Source organism: Grampus griseus (assembly GCF_964374135.1).
Source record: "Grampus griseus genome assembly, chromosome: 18".
NCBI classification, from domain to species: Eukaryota; Metazoa; Chordata; class Mammalia; order Artiodactyla; family Delphinidae; genus Grampus; species Grampus griseus.
The window spans coordinates 44,923,826-44,945,154 of record NC_139012.1 but is presented as its reverse complement, the minus strand read 5'-3'; the positions used below and the strand labels follow the sequence as shown (position 1 = coordinate 44,945,154).

At 33.1% G+C, this 21,329-nt stretch overlaps 1 protein-coding gene across 2 annotated transcripts in view; it reads left to right on the top strand.

Annotated features, from left to right (window-relative positions):
* The window catches only part of KLHL1 (kelch like family member 1), a gene marked incomplete at its 5' end in the record, with an annotated part of 376,374 nt that overhangs the window by 174,352 nt on the left and 180,693 nt on the right, over positions 1–21,329 (top strand). For both annotated transcript variants that reach the window (XM_082675722.1, XM_082675721.1), the window contains one exon: positions 14,514–14,710. In XM_082675722.1, the coding sequence (XP_082531848.1) occupies positions 14,514–14,710 (197 nt within the window). The remainder of the gene's footprint in view (positions 1–14,513; positions 14,711–21,329) is intronic.

Below are 21,329 nucleotides of genomic sequence, written 5' to 3'. Positions count from 1 at the left end.
AATTTTGTCAGTTTGATTACTATGTGTCTCAGCATGTTCCTCCTTGGGTTTATCCTACCTGGGACTCTCTGCACTTCCTGGACTAGTGGGGCTAAGTTGACCGCTTCTTTTCCCATGTTAGGGAAGTTTTCAGCTATTATCTTTTCAAATATTTTCTCAGGTGCTTTCTCTCTCTTCTCCTTCATGGACCCCTGTAATGTGACTGTTGGTGGGTTTAATGTTGTCCAAAAATACTGTCTTCATTTCTTTTCATTCCTTTTTTCTTTATTTTGTTCCATGGCGGTGATTTCCACCATTCACTCTTTCACATCACTCACCTGTTCTTCTGCCTCAGTTATTCCACTATTGATTCCTTCTAGTGTATTTTTCATTTCAGTTATCAAGGGTTCATTTCAGCTTGCTTTTTCTTTAGTTCTTCTAGGTTTTGTTAAACATTTCTTTCATCTTCTCGAACTCCATTATTTATCTGACATCCTAGATCATCTTCACTAACATTATTCTGAATTCTTTTTCTGGAATGTTGCCTATCTCCACTTCACTTAGGTGTTTTTCTGGGGTTTTATCTTGTTCCTTCACCTGGGGCATAATCCTCTGCCATTTCATTTTGTCTAACTTTCTGTGATTGTGGTTTTCGTTCTGTAGACTGCAGGACTTTGGTTCTTCATGCAGCTTCTGTCTACCCTCTGGTGGATGAGGCTATCTAAGAGGCTTGTGCATGCTTCCTGATGGGAGGGACTGGTGGTGGGCAGGTCAGTCCTCAGTAAAACTTTTATCCACTTGTCTGCTGATGGGTGGTGCCATGTTCTCTCCATGGTTGAAGAGAGACAGAGGAAGAAGACCATGGTTGTTTGGCCTGAGGGGACCTAGCACTGGAGTCTACAGTCTGTTTGGTGGGGCTAATGGCAGTCTCTGGGAAGGCTCACACCAATAAGTACTTCCCAGAACTGCTGCTGCCAATGTCTTTGTACCCTCAGTGAGCCACAGCAGCCTCTCACCTCTGCAGGAGACCCTCCAATACTAGCAGGTAGGTCTGGCCCAGTCTCTTATGGGCTCACCGCTTTTTTCCCCTGGGTCCTGGTATGCACAAGACTTGTGTGTACCTCCCAAAGGCATAATTTCTGTTTCCCTCAGTCCTGTGGAGGTCCTGCAATCAAATCTGCTGACCTTCAAAGCCAGATTCTCTGGGGATGCCTCCTCCCATTGCTGGACCCACAGGCTGGGAAGCCTGATGTGGGGCTCAGAACTTTCACTCCAGTGGGAGAACTTCTGTCATATGGTATGTCCCCTACATACGAATGGGTTCTGTTCTGAGACCGTGTCCATAAGTTCAATTTATTCATACATCCAGCAAAGTTAGCCTAGGTACCCAACTAACAATTGGCTATATAGTACTGTACTGTAATAGGTTTATAATACTTTTCACACAAATAATGCATAAAAAACAAATACAAAAATAAAGAAAACATTTTTAATCTTACAGTACAGTACCTTGAAAAGTACAGTAGTACAGTACAACAACTGGCATACAGGTGCTGGCATCGAGTGAACAGGCAAGAGGAGTTACTGACTGAAGGAGGGAGAGGAGCTGGGAGATGGTAGAGCTGAAGGATCATAAGCAATAGGAGATGGAGGGCAAGCTGCAATTTCACTCATGCCTTACACTGATGGCATAGGTTCTGGTTCTTTGCTGGATTCAATTCTATCTACCCTCTTGAAAAAACAATCCAGTGATGTCTGGGAAGTAGCTCTTTTTTTTCTTGTCATAGATGACATGGTAGCACTGGACTGCATTCTAAATGTCTGCTGCAACCTTTGTGTTCCATTCTACATTCGGGTCCCGTGCCTCAAAAACTAACAGTACCTCCTCAAATAAAGAAAATTCCCTTGCCATTTCCTGTATTGTGAATCTCTTCCATTCTTCAGTTACTTCTTCTTCCTCTGTCTCTCTTCATCCTTTCTCTGGGCCTCCAATTCCTGGCTCTTCTTATCAGTACCAGCTACATCACTGCTGCTTTTATGCTTGCTTCTGGACATCCTGGCCTTGAAATAAAGATACTGCACTACTGTATTCTATGAAGTACTGTGCAACAAAGTACACAAAAGCACAACCACTTGCAGAGGATGCATGAACATGACAACATACTCCAGACGTGTGAACTAACTTATGTGACTGGACATGTTAATGAACGTTTGCATCTTTGAAAGTTTGCCTCCTGAACGTTCATATATAGGATACTTACTCTACGATTGCTTTCCAGTTTGTGGGCCATCCACCTGGCATATTGTGATTGTGCCCCTCCTACCATCTCATTTTGGCTTCTCGTTTGTCTTTGGATGTAGGATATCTTTTTTGTTAGGTTCCGAGGTTTTTTGTCAATGGTTGTTCAGCAGTTAGTTGTGATTATGGTGTTCTCATAAGAAGGGGTGGGTGCACGTCCTTCTACTTTGCCATCTTAAGCTAATTCAAGAGACTGTATTTTCTCCATTGTATATTCTTGCCTCCTTTGTTATGGATTAGGTGACCATAGGTGCGTGGGTTTCTCTCTAGACTTTCTATCCTGTTCCATTGATCTATATTTCTGTTTTAGTGCCAGTACCACAGTGTTTTGATTACTGTAGGCTTGTAGTATAATCTGAAGTCAGGGAGCCTGATTCCTCCAGCTCCATTTTTTTTTCTCAAGACTGCTTTTACTATTCAGGGTCTTTTCCATTTCTATACAAATTGTAAAATTTTTTGCTCTAATTCTGTGAAAAAGGGCATTGGTAATTTGATAAGAATTGCATTGAATCTGTAGATTTCTTTGGGTAGTATAGTCATTTTCATAAGGAAAACATACAGATGGCTAAAAAGAAGATGAAAAAATGCTCAACATCACTAATTATTAGAGAAATGCAAATCAAAGTACAATGAGGTATCACCTCACACCGGTGAGAATGGCCATCATCAAAAATCTACAAATGATAAATGCTGGAGAAGGTGTGGAGAAAAGGGAACCCTCCTACATTGTTGGTGGGAATGTAACTTGGCATAACCACTATAGAGAACTCTATGGAGGTTCCTTAAAAAACTAAAAATAAAACTATTATATGACCCAGCAATCCCACTCCTAGGCATATACCCAGAGAAAAGTATAATTCAAAAAATACATGTGCCCAAATGTTCATTGCAACACTATTTACAATAGCCAGGACTTGGAAGCAACCTAAGTGTCCATCAGCAGAGGAATGGATAAAAAAAATGTGGTACATATATACAATGGAATATTACTCAGCCATAAAAAAGAATAAAATAATGCCATTTGCAGCAGCATCTATGAACCTCTACATTGTCATATTGGGTGAAGTAAGTCACACAAAGACAAATATCATATGATATCACTTATATGTGGAATCTAAAAATGGGTAGAAATGAAGTTATTTACAAAACAGAAGTAGAGTCACAGATGTATAAAACAAACTTAAGGTTACCAGGGAATTATAGGGGGAGGGATAAATTGAGAGATTGGGATTGGCATATACATACTACTATATATAAAACAGATAACTAATTAGGACCTACAGTATAGCACAAGGAACTCTACTCAATACTCTGTAATGACCAATACATGAAAAGAATGTAAAAAAGAGTGGATGTATGTATATGGATAACTGATTCACTTTGTTGTACACCTGAAACTAACACAACATGTTAAATCAACTGTACTTCAACAAAAATTAAAAAAAAATACATAAGTGGGGGAAATTAACATGTTAGTAATATATGGTAATGCTTTGGGAAAGGATTTCATGCTTATTTGAGAATCAACTGTGTACTTGCTGAGGAACACTTTGTAGCTATTGCACTTCTCATTCATTGGGCTAAGAAATATTGATTATGAATATGGATTGTTAGATGTGATGATTTAAAGAAAAACATGAATGCTTATAGTCAGAAAATGAAAATAGTAATATCTGAAACTGATCTATACTGATAACAAAAAGGGAATTACATAATAACATATTAAGCATATTTTGAGAGCCAAGATAGAACTCCAAAGAAAATTGTATGTTAAACAAACAAACAGAAACAATCTGGCAACTCAGAAGCCCGGGAGTGCAGAGGAAGTGAGTAGGATGGGCTCATGCACAGACAGGATGATAGAACTCCCAATCTGGGCAGATGGTCAGAGAATAAAATATCAAAACTGCAGACTTTTTAATTTCCACTACACAGCCATCCATGTGAGTGCTTAAAATATTTACTCACCCAAGATGAAGCAACTTTGTAGTTAACTTCAATTCAACCTTGTTGTTTGAGAACATACTGTAGCAACTTGTAAGTACTGTTGCTGCAAAACCTGTCTAATGAGAAGTTATATTCTCTTATACGTATCCCTTTCAATCTCCCCTCTATTTTCTTGATTGAAGTAGAGCAATAAAGGAAGAAAACAATCCAAAAGTCATTTACAGAAGCCACAGGATTATAACTCTCATCACAGTTTCATTCCTAAGTATCCATGGAGCATAAGACTTTGAAGTTCAAATACAAAAGACCTTAAAACAAAAGGCAATCAAACTCAAATATGCAACACCAAGGTATAATTTGCATCCTAACTGTCTTTTATTTTTGTATTCATAGAAATTATATATCAATCTTTTGTTTTAGCTTCTCAGTCACCAAGGCAAAGAAAGAAGCCTAACAATTATGCTATAAAATAGAAACTAATATTTTCTCAAGTTAAGCACAGTTTACTGATATTAACATTTGAGAGGAATATTTTTGAGTATTTGAATACTTGTAAGACACAATGATGTATTTCAGACATCCTCACTAATGTACCAAAAGTAGATATAATAATGAACCACAGAGCTCTTTCTTCTGTTGGCTTATTCAAGTTCAAAAGATAATGTCCAAAAACATGTTATTAATAATTTCATGTATTAAACAATAGAATAATAAAATCCTTGGATCAAACTCTTTTGGGTTCAGTGTACATTTAATTTGAAGAGATTGTTATCTATGCTGAACTCAAGAGTACATGCTCCATGTAAAGTTGTTCTAAAGTATTAAATTCTGTAGTGGCCAAATGAACATATTTGTGATAGGTCTGATATACAGGTTGCCAAATTATGTTACCTAGAGTAGATGTTTGGATAACTTGTATAACTATGAGTTGATTCTTTTTGACTTTTTTTTCTCATAACCAAAATTTGCTTGAGTATTGAGTGACAGTCTGCTTTAGATTAAACTCTATAGCAAGTACTGGAAGTGGGAAAAAATTCTATGTAGTTGATTAGGGACGGAATTACAAACTATGATACACTGAAAATAAGGGGTGACACTCTATCTTTAAAGTCAAGGAATTTAAACACCTGTGCATGGATGTGGGTCAAGGGAATATTCAGAAAAAGTCAATATTTTTACTCAGCAAACAATTCCTTGTTCTTCCAAATGATGGATATGTAAGGACAGTAGATTTAAAACAATTTAAGTAAATGAGAACTATTGACATTTTTGGTTCTGGCCTGACTCCCAGTGGACTTTCCTAAAGAAAATGAGGTACAGATATAATGGGAAAATGATGTTCGTTGCTTTAACAACTACTTTCTTACTGACCCACAGATATTTCCTTAACTTTTCTGACAATGAACCCAAGAACTCTGAGGTATGCTTAGTACTCAAAAAGCATAATCATTGCTTTTCTTGTGGCTAGAATGCATGTAAGACATTGTTTATTAATTAATAAGCTCTAAGATTATAGAATTTCCCAAGTATATATTATTTTTTTCTAAAATTGGTTTGCTATAATTTTCACATGACAATCAGAATTTTCCTACAGATGAGAGTGAGAGAGAAAAGAGAGAGACAGACAGAGAGAGAGAGAGGGAGTATACCAAAGTGCCAGTAATGTGGTGCATATTAGATTAAGGAATAATTTGATAGCAGCAAAAGTCTAAATTACAGTAAAAATCAATTTCTTTTGGTAATTGTTAGAAAGATATGTAAATCTATTAAATTTAATAAAATGATGTAAGCCAAAATTTCCTTAACTCTCCTGCCTTTTGTGAAGCACTGAAAAAACCCTAGGAATGTATTTATATAAATAAATTATTGAGGAAATAAATAAATTCCAAATCATTTATGTAATTAATCTGCTCTCAAAGAGAGCATAACTCCCTGCTCCTTAAGTGTGGCTGTTCATAGGGCCTTCCTTCCAGAGAGCATGGTATGGAAAAGTGTGTGAAAGAGTTATGTTATAGTCAGAAACCTGACAAAAAATACTTTTACCAAGTAATCAAAATTGACATAAACAGTGATGTCATGTTGATAATTTGCACCCTTGATATGATGTGACGAGACCAAAAGCCCTTATTCCCAGTGTAATCATAATTAGACAAATCCCAGTTGGGGGCAGTCTACAAAATACTTAACTAATACTTTCAAAACTGTCAAAGTCGTTAAAAACAAGAAAAGTCTGAGAAAATGTCACAGCCAAGTGTTGCCTAAGGAGATATAATGATTAAATGAAATGTTGTATTCTACATGGGATCTTGGAACAGAAAAAAGAATAATAGGTAAAAAAGTAAGGGTATATGAGTAAAGTTTGAACTTTGGTTAATAATAATATAACAATGTTGGTTCATTAATTTAACATGTGGATCATACGTTGTTAACTAGGAAAAACAGGTATGTGCTATATGAAAAATCTCTCGGCTATCTTTGCAGGTTTTCTGTAAATCTAAAGTATTTTATTTCAATCTTTTTATGTGCATATATATAAAACATGTGTATAAATAAATAATATTTTATAAAATTTTGATCGTATTACCTATGTTTTATCTTTTTTAATACAGTGTGAACATTTTTCAACTTGAGTCAGTATTCTTTGAAAACATTTTTTTTCATAGAAAGGCATTTTAGTTTAAATATAGCAGTGTGTACTTGTCAATATAATATACCAATATTTTAATAGTGGTTATACTAGGTGGTGACATTATAGGTAATTTAATTTCTCTTTTATACTTGTACCTAGTACTAAGCTAAGTGCTAGGGATTTAGAGTTGATCAAAACTTAATACCTGCTCTCCAAGTGCTCATGGTAAGAAGCAGTGTAGTAAGATACAGGTTTTGAAGCTAGCTTTAGATTTGAGTTCTATGCTATCATTTACCAGCTCTTTAATTCTACAAGGGTCTCATTTTCTGTAAAATGGAGATTTTACACATTTAATATCATTTCAATAAACTCAATGTCAACAAATAAATAAATAAAATATTTTAAGAAAAAGTTTATTTTTAAACCCCTACAAATTACTAAAATATCAGTTTTTTACTTTGTTTTAATTCTAATGTATCATATTATTTCTCTTTATTTCCATTAAAGATAGAGATAGATATGTAGGTAGACACATAAATATATAGAGAGAATATTTAATTTACTTTATGGGTTTTATGGGCAGTTCTTGCGCTTATCTGGTAAAATGCATTATCTTTTCAATATAACTGAATTTATACATAAAATATGGTTATACAGCATAGTTGTTAATAGAATACAACTTATCTATTAAAACATGAACAGCACAGATTTATATTCTTCTATAATCTTTGTGATTTTCTTCCAATTATATTTTACATATTTTCATTCTAATATAGTGTAAATTTAACTATATTCTCTTGTAGGAAATCAGAGTTTGAGTCCACTGATACATGTTTGAAATGCTCAGTAGCTTTGTCATTTACTTAAGGTGAGACTGCAGATAATGTAGCACACATTAGAGGTCCCATATTCAAAAGTCAGTCTCTTCTTATTCCCCCAGTTAACTTAAGGGAGAGTGACTCATTTCTATCAATGTAATTTGTGTAAGGTCAAAATCAGTTATTGGGGTTTTACCCCATTGCTAATTATTGGGTTAAGGCATGGTCATGTCATAAATATTTTTGCCAAGGCAACATAAAGAAAGAGTTCTGGAGAACTTTTAGTAAAGATTTCTTCACTGATGCAACAGAAATGTATCAATGCATTAAAGAATACTCTCTCTTCTGATGGGTGTTTTCCTGTCTGAATTTGAAGCTTGCAACTATGGCAACCATGAGGGAAACAGGCTCTTGAAAGGATGGCTGTTTCCTAAAGATGTGTTGAGCCCTTCAATTAATCAGTTCTGGGGACAACCAGCCTCATCCTCTGGACTTGTCAAGAAACATTATAAATATTTTCTTATTATTTTAGAAAAATTTCTCAGGGTTTTCTTTTACTATACTTATAGCTCCTTAGTTATCTAAAATGTCATTGGATATTTTAAAGCCAATTTTCAATGTCACCTAAAGTAAAATCATAGATTTTCCCTCTCAATAAGTCTAAAGCCATTTGTGAACATTAATGCCTTGAAAGTTAACTTTGAGTGGATGTATAGAATTACTTTTTTTTTCCATTAACAGTAGTCATATCTTTTTTTAGGATTATTTTAAGTCAAATACTTCGCAGATTTTTGCCTTTTTACCATCTAAATCTGCCAGAGAAATAACCAGGTTATAGTTACAAAGAATATATCATGCATGAGGTAGCTCAATTTGTGTGTATTCAAGCTCAACACTAACTAATATTCCATTTGTGCCTTCTGATTTTCTACAAATGGATCCTTTCATTGGATATATTCCAAGTTGAAAAAAATAGCACAAACGATGCTCATATCCTCCAAATTCACATCCAAAATTATCAGTAAGTAACTTTTAAAAATTAGCCTATAGATAACCTGTGAAAATTTAGTTTTTCTCTCTCTCTCTCTCTCTTTTTTTTTTTTAACAGGAAAGGATGGTGAGATGCCCTGCTGACATTTTACCTAAATTATTATAAAGTACAATATTAGATCCAGTATTTGAATTTGGACTGAATAATTATTTGTTCTTATATATCCTATAGCTTATTTCACTGCATAATATATATGAATCATAATATCTATGAACCATTGCATAATATCTATGAATCACTTTGATTGGGAAAGTAAATATACTAACGTGCACACACACACACACACACACACACCATTTTACATGTTAGGTTTACACTTATAAGATTATTTTTAAAATACTTCGGTCAAGTATTTTAAATTGGTAATAGTATATATGAAGTTTCCATGACTATAATAATGTGTTCTGTACATTGTAAGCTTAAGACAAATTGTACACATAACCACAATTTCTCTAAATTATAATATTCTATCTTTGTGATTTTGTTAGTAAAGTTTGAATTAAAGCCCTCAGAAAATATTTACAGGTACTAGTCAATTCAAATCATCTTTGTTAACATTTGAGTATTTTTTAGAAGCTTCATTGATGAATATTTACATTCGATGAGCTATACATATATAAGATATACAATTTGATGTTTTGACATGTTTATACATACATAAAATCATTACCATAGTCAGGATAATTAATATATCTGTCATCTCTTTTTATGATCCATCTTGTTGCCTCGCCTCACCCCTAACCCATGCTCAGGTACTGATGATCTGATTTATGTCACTCACAATAGATAAGTTTGGATGTTTAAGAATTTTAATTAAATTGGATGGTAGTGTTATCTTCATCTGATTTCTTATATTCAGCATAATTTTACACTCAGCATAAGTAACCATGATGTTGCACATATCAATAGTTCTTTCTAATTTATTCCAGTAAATGGATAGGCTACAAGGTTTTCATCTATTCACTTGCTGATGAATGTCTGGGTTGTTTTCAGGGTTTTGGTCATTACAAAATAAATCTGCTATAAGCATTCATGTAGAAGGATTTATATTGACACATTCTTTTATTTCTCTTGGGTAAATACTTAGGAGTGAAATGGCTGAGTCATTTGAAAGATGAAATTGTAAAAATGTTTTCCAAAATGGTTATACCATTTCACATTTCCACCAGCTGTTCTAATATATATGTAGTGGTATATCATTGTGCTTTTTATCTTGCATTCTCCTAAACAGTAATGTTGTTGAGCACTTTACATTCATGTATCTTCTTTTGTGGAATGTCTGTTTAGATCACTTTCCCATTAAATTTTTTTTATTATTGAGTTTGAGTGTTCTATATGTATTTTGGATACAAGTACTTTATCAGATATATGATTTTGCACACATTTTTTCCCATTCATCGTTCATCTTTTTGTTCCTTTACTATTGTCACTTGTAGTGATTTTTATAAAGTCCAATTTACCATGTTTTCTTGTGGATTATGCTTTTTGATGTTTTATCTAAGAAATCATTAACTAACTTAAAGTCACAGTATTTCTCCCATGTTTTCTTAGAGAAGATATGTAGTTTTAAGTTTTAAATTTAGGACTATGATAAATTTTGAGTAAATTTTATATATTTTGTGGGGTACAGATTAAAACACAAGTTTTTGTACATGTCTACCTGCTTGTACCCATTATTCAAAGACTATCCTTTCTCAGTTGAATTTTTTTGAGCCTTTGAAAATCTTTCTAGAATCTATTCTTTTCCATTGATCTATTGTCTATACTTAGACCAATAGCAATCAATTTTAATTACCATATCTTTGTAAAAAGTCTTAAAATCTGGTAGTGACATTACTCCCACTTTGTTCTTTCTCAAAATTGTTTTGGTTTTTCTAGGTCATTGCATTTACATAGGAACTTTAGATCAGTTTTGCAATTTCTACAAAAAGTCTGCTGGGATTTTAAATATGATTATAATAAATCTATAGATTAATTTGGGGTCAGTTGAAATCTTAGCAATGTTGTATCTTCCAACACATGGGCACAGTATATCTCAAACATCACCCACCACCCCAACTATTCTAATTAGAATGCTGTGTTGAGACATCCCCAAGACTAACCCTCCAGGTTGGATGATTCATGAGAGGGTGGCTCACAAGTCTCAGCATACAGACAAACCAATGGCTCTGATTTGTTATATCAAAAGGGTTCAAAGAATAATGAGGAAAGGGAAATGGTACACAGGGCATAGTCCTTGGGAAACCAGGAGCAAACTTCCAAGGTCAGCATTCCAAGTGGAATAGCACAGGAGGCATTTAATTTCCTTTGCAAAGAGTTATGACGAAACCTGTGAGTTGCTGCCAACAGGGAGATTCATTAGAGACTTGGAGTCCCAGGTTTTTGTTGAGGGCTAATCACATAGGCAACCTCTGCTTAGTATATACCAAAATTCAAGACTCCCAGAAGGAAAGCAGTTGTTAAGCATAAACCATAATGCTTACACCAACAGTTTAGGCACAGTGAGCCATTTATATTACTTAATGGTGGGAACCCTCTTGAAATCTAAGTTTTCAGGCACTAGTCAAGGGCAAATCTTGCAAGTAGGACTTTTCAAGGAGAGCAGTTCAGGCTTGCTGTGTTAATTCTTTTCTGAACAGATGTTATTGAGAATAACTAATCAATTAAAATTAAAGAAAATCACTCTCCCACTGTTCTGAAATCACAACAAAAATGGAATCTATAAAAACCATACCAACTGAAACCATATCCTTTTTAAGCTGATTTTCATATAATCTATGCTAAAAAGCATACAAATATCTTCTTGATAATCTTACTGAAAACTTTTAGGTAAAATTCCTCCAAAGGTCTTAAATCATGACATTTTAAATATATATATATATATATATATGTATATAATTATTATGCTTATAATCAACTGTAAATAATAACAGATTTTATAGTATTCATGTTAGCTCCTCTATATTTTATATTTTTTTTATTTTTATAAGTATAGGTATATATTTTGTAAATCAGCTAAAGTTTATATAAAATATAGGTTTCCATAATTTGTAGAATACTTTATTTTGATGTTTACTATAATATTCATAAACTTTAACATATATATCTATAATTGCACTAATATAATTAGCCTTAAAATCATTTAAACTGGTATGAATCCTTCAACTGCAGATGAAGATTTTGTTTGACATTATTATTGAATGAAAAAGTTATTGATAATGTGAAACATAAACACCTTAGATAATTTTATTACTATTGGCAAATGTCTCCTCTGTCCAATTGATCATGATACTCAATGTTCTACTAGTTGATAATATCTGAACAGGGTCCTTGTGCATTTTTTAGAATCTTGAAAGTTTAATAACTTTTATTATTGATAGTGTCTCTCTTTTATACCAAACTAAACTTTAGATAGCTAATTTAATTGGAAATTTATATGTAATAAAAAGAGTTTTAATTTCCTTTCAATTTATTGCATCCACTTTACCTTTCTTTTTTCTTCATCACATCCCTTGTGTTACTTTGAAATATGCATTAGATTCCTTTGCTCTCTTATTCTTTCAATGAAACTCATAAATAAAACATAATGCTCTTCATCTGTTAAACATGTTAAGTTATGGGTGAAATGTCATGTTTGAAAGCAAAGTTGTCCCTCACCCAACAGATTACTTATTAAGTATAAATGGAAGAGTTTCTTTAAAATGAAGATGTCTGGCAGACAGTATTTTAAACAAGGTACCAAATTTAACACCATCAACAGAGGGATATACTGACATTATGGACCTCTCTATATATAAGCACTGAAAAGGGTACAACATCACCTATACAGTCTTCCTGCCAAAAAGTTTTCAGTTAAATCTAATCATGGGGAAAAAATATGACTGACCTAAATTGAAGAATTCTACAAAGCATTTGGTCTGAACCCTTCAGTAACGTAAATGTGAATGACAAAATAGTTGGGAAACTGTTCTAGATTAAAGAAAACTAAAGGGACATAACAAGTTAATGTAATGAGATTTAATTAGATTCTGAATTTAAAAATAAAATCTTTAAAGCATCTTATTTGAACATTTGGGGAAATTTGCATTATAGCAAATACTATTGTATCAATTTCGTGAGTGTAAAGAATTACATTCATGAGTGGCTATGTAGGAGAAAGCTCTGTTCTTAGAGACACATTGAAGTATTCAGGGGTGAAATACAGGTTGATTAGAAGTACCATCAAATTATTCAGCAACTACAGTATAAACACACACACATATAGATAAATATAGCAAAATGTTAACACTTGGTGAAGTTAAGTGAAAGGTTTTTAACTGCTTATTGTATTATTCTTGCAAATTATTGTAAGTTTTAAAAAATCCAGAACAAAAACTTTGGTGTGGGAAACAATAAAGGCATTCTGTTTATGAGACTTTTCTTAATAAATATTCTGTCCTTGAAAGTTGAATTTTTGAAAGTAGACAACTTCTCTTACATGTCATAAAAATAAATGCTAATGATGGAAAAAGGAGATATCTAAGAAAAAATTACAGTAGCATCACAAAGTTAGAAAATATATTTCAACTGGCAAGAATATCCTTCTAATTTAGATGACAACATATTAATAATAAAGGTTAATCAATTATTTTTCCCTATGGTTTTGCACTTGAGTTTCAAACTTAGACACTTGGGATTGCATTCAAGTACATACACAAGTATAAACTTGAGTTTATTTTGGGAGTATTATTAGTTTAAACATTGCATATTGCTGTTTGAAGCTCATAGCACTGGGCATGGATTCAGAGCTCAGGCTCCTTGCTCCCGTGTAGCCTCTATCCACGAGGGTTTTTTTCTGTCTTCAGTTAGCTGGTAGAAGAGCAAGGGTAGGGATGAAGCACACTCACATCATAAATGCCTCAGTGTGGTAGCAACACACATCCACTGACATGTGTCATGGCAGTATGTGGCCTGACCCTGTGTTCAGGAAAAATGAGTGGAGATATTTCTAGTGAAGAGTAGCCATCTGTGTCACAAAAATTAAGATGAAATCAACCATTTCTGAGAATGTATGACCTAGAAAACCTCACCCAATAGTGATAGAAAATCTGAATGGAACTATACCTATTAAAGATGTGTTGAATTGCTAAATGAAATATAACCTAAATAGTTCAGCCTAGAAGTTTTCACAGATGAGATTTATAAACAGTCCAGGAATAGCTCCATTATTTAATAAGTTATTCCAATAGTTAGAAAAAAAGGGGAAACGCTAAAGAGCTTAATTTTTGAAGTTAACTGACCAAAAAGAAAGAAAAATTATAGGAAATTATAATCATAGGCACAATGAGTTAAATACAATATTAGCAACATACAACACAGGTATTTATAGATACATATACATATGTTCATTATCCATACATAGGTATTTCATATTCTTATACACATATATTGTCAGAAAATGTTAGTGCATCTTTGCTCTCCTAAGCTTGTAGTCATGTGTTGTGAAATATTTCTATTTTTTTTCTTTCCTAATCCACAACCAAAGGAACAACCATAATTCCTGTTCAATAGGATACAGATATTTTAGTTGAAGCTGCATTTGTATGTACTACATGATTCTGAACATTACACAAGCTAAGAAATGCAAGATGTTGAAAACAATTGCTGGCTTTTCATGAGTTATATTTATTTGGATTATCAATTTAGGTTCAGATCATTTCTAGAAGACTGGACTAATGTTTTGAGTAATAGAATGGTACATGTTATTTCATGTTTTGAACAGTTTCATAATTCTTTTCACTTAATGTTTAGGTTGCTTGGAATTAAAGGAAGAAACCATTGAAAACCTTCTTGCTGCAGCTTCCCTTCTTCAGCTTCCTCAAGTAGTAGAAGTGTGCTGCCATTTCCTCATGAAGCTCTTGCATCCATCTAACTGTTTAGGAATCCGAGCATTTGCAGATGCTCAAGGATGTATTGAATTAATGAAAGTGGCCCACAGCTACACAATGGTAAGGAAATTTAATTTTTAAATAAAAGAGACATAGCTGTATTATCAGAGGTTAAAATAATTACTGTTGTTGTGTTAAAAATCTTTTTAAAGTTTAAAATTAGTTTTGCATCTTTGGCACATTTTTATCATGGGACACAATGTACCATATAATATTTAATAATCTCAAAGTAAAAAATGACATCACACAATGGACTTTATTATTGTTATAGTTTTATTTACATTTTATAGGCAATATAGATATAGATATTGATACTCGGGATGTTAAATAGTGCTTAAAAGATTTTTTTCTTAATTGCTCCTGGCATATCTATCTTTTTGCATCCACTTCCACAGCTGCCCTATTTTTTCCCTTTTCTTTCTAGTTAAGAGCTAGAAGTTTATGCCACAAAAGTTTTTCTTTTGAATTTTTCTAACAACCTCTCTGCCATGGACTGAGTTCTATCAACCAAAATTCAATGTTGAAGTCCTACTGCAAATGTGATGTTATTTGGAGATGGGGACTTTGGAGGTAATTAGGTTTAGGTGAAGTCATCATGGTTGGCCCCTCATGATGAGATTAGTGCCCTTATAAGAGGAGACACTGGAGAGTCTGCTTCCTTTCTTCCACTACCATGTGAGGACACAGTGAGAAGATAGCCATCTGCCAGTTAAGAATAGAGCCTTCACCAGGGAACCCAATCAGCCTATACCTTAAATGTTGTACTTCTCAGCCTTCAGCACTATGAGAAATAAACTCCTGTTGTCTAAGCCACCCAGTCTATGGTATTTTGTTATGGCACTCCAGATATTTAATACACTTTTTATCATAGCATGATATGTTAGGTATGGATTTGCCTGTATGATTTGTGGAGAAAAAAATCATATCTATACTGTATATTTAAAGTATTTATTGTTATAGTGAATATTGGATTTCAGAACTCCTGGGAACTAGCATACTAAGGGAAAATATTTAGATATATAAATCAACTGATCTATTTTTTTTTTAAATTTGACTTTCTGTACTATTTTCATAAAGAGTTTAAACTGATTGAATATCAGTCAGTTAATAGTCCTAAAATACTATAAGCCTATTTCGTATTTTTCTCTTTAATTTTTTGCTATATATACAAACTATGTATATGTGTAGGTATTTTAACAGCTTTATAAGAGATATTAAAAGTCATTTGAATTTTAGACTTTAAGTATGTGTACTTCGTAGTGTGTTTCTTTTAATGTTATCTCCATTATAGAATTGAGTAATCAGTTACAACAATTTCACACCCATCATTTCATACCCTAGAAATAATCATTCTAAAATCATTTAATACAGTACCTGGAATGTAGCAATCTCTATATAAAATGTTAGCCATTTTTGCTATTGTTATTATTATTAACATTATTAATGATTTGATTTTTATTATTGAAACAACGAATTGTAAAGTATAGAAATTTCTCTTTTCACCTCAAGGGAAGAATTTATATGAAATAAATCTCATTAAGCTTTATAGTTGCTATTTATTTAAAAGTTCTTATTTTGAGCTTTAACACCTTTTCAAATTACTAAAGACAGTCAGCCATTTAAAAGTCTTCTCATTGTTATTCTTAGACAAAATCTCAATATTATTTTAATTTTCTTCTTTAATCTGTTAAGCAGATTAGTAAATTAAATGAAAATGTAGAAATAAAAGGAAGGAGATACATGCTTTGTAATTCTATTTTCAAATTCTTTTTTCAAAATATTCCATGACAGGGCACAGTACTACTATTAAAATTATATGAACCGTATAAAATCAATGTAAACAAATACTTCATCAACCAAAATATCAAAGTCTAACTGCAGTCATTTAATTATGCACATTTCATTACTCTTAAGAGTTCCTGGCTTAGCTAAGCCAAAGAACAATATGCCTCCATATCCAGAGGGATAGTGGTTCCTTCTGGTCTAGTTCGAAATTATTAATTTAGTAATAAAAATGTTTTTCTTGCAGCTGCTTGGACTGATCTGCAATTTATCACACAATAGTAACAATATATTTTTAAACACATTAAAATTTATATTCTGTAGTAAAATATGTGTAAAACAGAAACATATAAGAGTTCTAGCTAAGACACTCAACATTCTAAATAACTATTTTAATTTATTTTTGAGACTATGAATTGATCACATGTTGTGTCATGTCTGTTGAAATTAAAAAGATTTCAAATTCTTTTGGAAACATGAAGCTCCAGTGTTCTCCCAATGTTCCTGGGTTACTATTTTAATGAAGAAAATTTACTGACCAGTTGTCTTCCTAGATCGTTATTTTCTCTCAGTTCTAACACTTTACAGTGAGTGTTTGTATCTGGTATTATAATTTCTCACCACATATTTGCTTCTGATCTGTGTTTAATCCTGCATATCTCCTCATCTAATCTACTTAATTTGTGCTTTTTGAACAAATTTATTATGTTATTTTTTTCTTCTTCTTAACTACTTCAGTAACAAATCATCTCAGATTTCCTACTACCTCTGGTACTGAATTAATTTATTTATTGCATCTAAATATGCATTCTTTGCTTATTTCATAAGTAACATTCTTTTCTAATTTTCAATTTCCTTGTCAAAATATTTTAGATATGAACTTGATCTTCAACATCCAGATCTTAACTTGCTGTCTGTATGTCTTTGCTTTTTATATGTTTTGCTATGTTTCCTTTGGAAATTTCACTTATTTATTTGGCTTCAGCTATTGATTTTGTGTGATGATTCCAAAATTGATTCAGGGAAGGTGACCCTGCTTGGCAGTGGTTCATGTGCAAAATACTGGAAAATTCTGATTGCAAGCTCAATATTAGGCAGAAGTGTGAAATATATTCTAAAACATTAATTTAAACTTTGGCTGTGTGAATATACAGATAGCAACAAAATAATTGAAGGAAATAGTCCTCTATTAGACAGAGTTCATTATGAGACCTGTTCTTAGTTCTGGACATCACATTTTAAAAATATTAGACAGTGACAAACAGAAATAGATGAGAATAACAAGAATAATAAACATTTTATAACCATGTCATATGAAGAAAAGTTGAAACAAATTTGGTTCATGTGGCTGAATAATATCAGGGCATGAAAATAGGTATCTTCATGTATGTGATAGAATGAGCTTTCATGTTTAAGTGCTTTTTCATTCTGTTTTTCATTTTAGTAGTACAAACTTCTACTTCAGTCTTCTGATTTTTCTTTCTATGCTGGTTTATCTATTTCTACTGATCATCAGCCTTACTTCCTTCCAAGTTCAGCTTTACCTTTAGAGGAGACTCCTGAATCTTCATTTTTTAAGAAATTGTCTCTCCATACAGTTCTGGGTTAGAGTTTGCCATAAGAGGCATTCAGGTAAGGTATAGAAGGTGGAAGAGAAAAAGCCATTATTTCTCCACACGCAGATTCAGGCAGATATGTGGACAATGGAAACTTGAAGTAACTTCTAAGTGAGCCCTTAAAAGCAATTGGCTTCACTGCTGTAGACTGAGACAGTTGATGGAAGACTGTAGACAGTTGATGGAAGGTTCTTGAGGAACCCAGTGCCTTTGCATAGTACTTTTCAGAACGTTTCACATTGAACTGAAGGTTGAGATCATTAGCAGAAAGTTCCCTGACCTTCACTTCCACGGCCCTTTCAAAGACCATTTAGGTCTCAAATTCCCTATCCAAAATCTGTCTTACTTAGAACACAGAGTGGCTTGCTTTCCTAGTTCAACAATGTCTTAAACACATACCCACAAATAGCAGGTTTAAACTCCATATTTTGATAGGCATGTTTCTGCATACCTAACTTCTGAACAACTATCTGGGCATTTTTTCTAAAAATGCATTGAATTAATTTCACCTCTTCTAAATATGTGCTGTAAATTCCCTTGTACTTTACTCACAATAGTTCGCTTCTCTGGAATCTCTGGTATCTAATTCTAAATAACCCCTCAGTTTCCAGGTAAGTTCATCCATGCCTAAGAAATATTTAAAAACTTTTCATGACATTCTCTCCTTCATTTAAATTCTTAGTTTTCCTTTCCTTAGGATTATATGATGTCACCATAAATTTTCTTATGCAATTATCTTTTATGTCTTTATGGCTGGTCTTCACAACTATATTGCAACTTTTGTGACAGAGAACAATTCTTTCCACTGAGATTCATTTTGTCCCAACAAATTATCAGCACCTGTAAATTATCAGCACCTATCAGAAATTAATATATTAATTAATTTCTTCAGTTCTCATAGATATTTAGAATTGTGATTCTCAGTACTCCTGAATTCAGTCATTCAACGAGACTACCCATGGTCTTTTTCTAACTTTCTTTCCAATCATATTTCTTATCACTGTTTTCCCTGTTCACACAATTCCAGCCACACTGATCTTCTTGCTGTTTTGTGACTATAACAAGCATAATATCACCAGATAACCTTTGTGCTGTTCTTTCTTCCTTCTGCCGGAAACACTCTTCTACCAAATATTTATATCCTTTCTCTGCCTCATTCAGCTTTCTGCTCAAACGTCACTTCCACAAAGATCTCATATCTGAATATTCTACTGAAAGTGACCTGGCCTTCAAAACTCTCTATTTCCTCACACTGTTTTATATCTTGTAGAGTACTTTAATTCCCACCTTTATATCATATATTTGTTGTTAAGTGTTGTTATTACCTACTTCCACCATTAATGTGGTAGCATTTGTTTAACTTTCTATAACCTGGAAACCTAGACAGATGTCTGTACATAGCATTCATTGTTGAAGGGGGTAGTGATTGCTGATTGCTATGTACCAGGAGCTGTAGAAGGTGGCCTGGGGATACAATGGTGACCAAAATAGGCATAAGTTGCCCTTACAGTCAAGATGAATATGTTGGAGCAAAGAAATTATAACCATGAATGATAATTATATGTATGGTAAATACTACAAAGGAAAATTATAGGATGCTATAGGAGAGTGAAACAGGGAAAGCCTCTTTAAATATGTGATGCAAAAACTGAGTTGTAAAGGATGAAGCAGATATTAGTCAAATGAAGACTTAAAGAATATTCATGACATAGGTAAGTGCATGTACCAATGATCTGAGGTGGGAAGGTGCTTTGTTCTGTTTAAGGAAATTCAAGTGTGATGGGATGGTGGGAAAGGCAAAGAGGTGGAGACAATGAGCTTGAGATTTTGGCAGAACAAAATTTTGTAGGGTTAAGGAGACTTTGTTATATATTTGTGTTTTTATTTTAAAATAATGGTATAACATTGAAAGTTTTTGAGCAAGTATAAGCCAAGATTTAATTTTGACTAATCACCAGATTAGCATTAGAAGAAATCAAGAAGAAAGAATAAGAATAATGTTAGTACTTCATTAGAGGTCTACATGGATATTTACACACACGTACTGGGTGAGTGAGAAAGAAAAAGAGAAAATGAGGTAGCTTTAGCTTCTGCCATTTTGTTTGATGTCAATGCTTAGCACTACTGGTGCTGGTGATGCACAAGTTAAGTATATAGTATATATCAGGCATTGCTCTACATGTTAAACAAACTTTTGAAATTTAATCCTTTCACAACTCCTGCAAGGTATGTTATATCCATTCTAAAAATGGCAAAGCTAAGGCTTAGGAAGTTAAATAATCTACTCAGGAGTAATAGATTGAACATGCTAGAATGGGGATTTAAGCCTGGTACTATCTTACCACAAATTTCAAGCTCTATCTAATATGCTAATAAATTTACATTTTATCCAGTATATCAAATTAGATTTCTGATATCCAGGATATTTCAAAACATGGATTACTTGAGACAAATGGACACTATAAACCTGAAACATAGATGAGACCAAAGAATTCTGTGAATATTTTGCTCCTCAGTTTTTTCATTCCCCTGTTCACTTCACCTTCACTTTCTGCTCAGTGCTACCAGCATGACTTGGAACATTCCACAGTGTTTGTGCTAGAGGCAGAAGCAGTGGCAATAAGACTAATTAGAGTTTGCTATGTTCAATCAGTAGCTTTGAAAAGTAGGCATTTCTGAGCTGGAGAATACAGCCTTCCAGACTCAGGATAAGAGCAGTGACCCTTCCAGAGTCCAGACTCTAAAATCTCCTGTACATGGTTTACTTGTCTTTCATAGCCCTTAAAGCAATGCCAGAGAAAATGGACAAACTTTATTTATGTGGTTTCTGTTTATGGTTTTGAAATACCTGACATTTCTCATGGTTTCTAGCCAGCAGCATGTTTTTTAAAAAATCTTTACCAATAACCCTTCTAATAAGCCATAAATTAGAGTTTGCTTTGGTAGAACAAATGAAATTTAAATGTCTTTGCTTTTCTACATTGTCAAAATAAAGTTCACTTCATCCATATTTTACTCAGGACTATTATGTGATATATTAGTATTAAAAATTGCTTTGAATATTCATTTTTTCCTTTCATTCATTACATTGTGTTAGTCCTTTGAGTATCTCATATACATACATGGCATGAGTAATGATTTTAAGTCAGTATATAAATGTGTCACATTGAAAATTAGCCAAATTTGATTTTCAGAATTTCTTTGTAAATTGATAAGAAATGAAGGTTCTGGGTGAGTACAATGAGTGGCTCGGAGGACAACTACCACCAATACTTAATCCT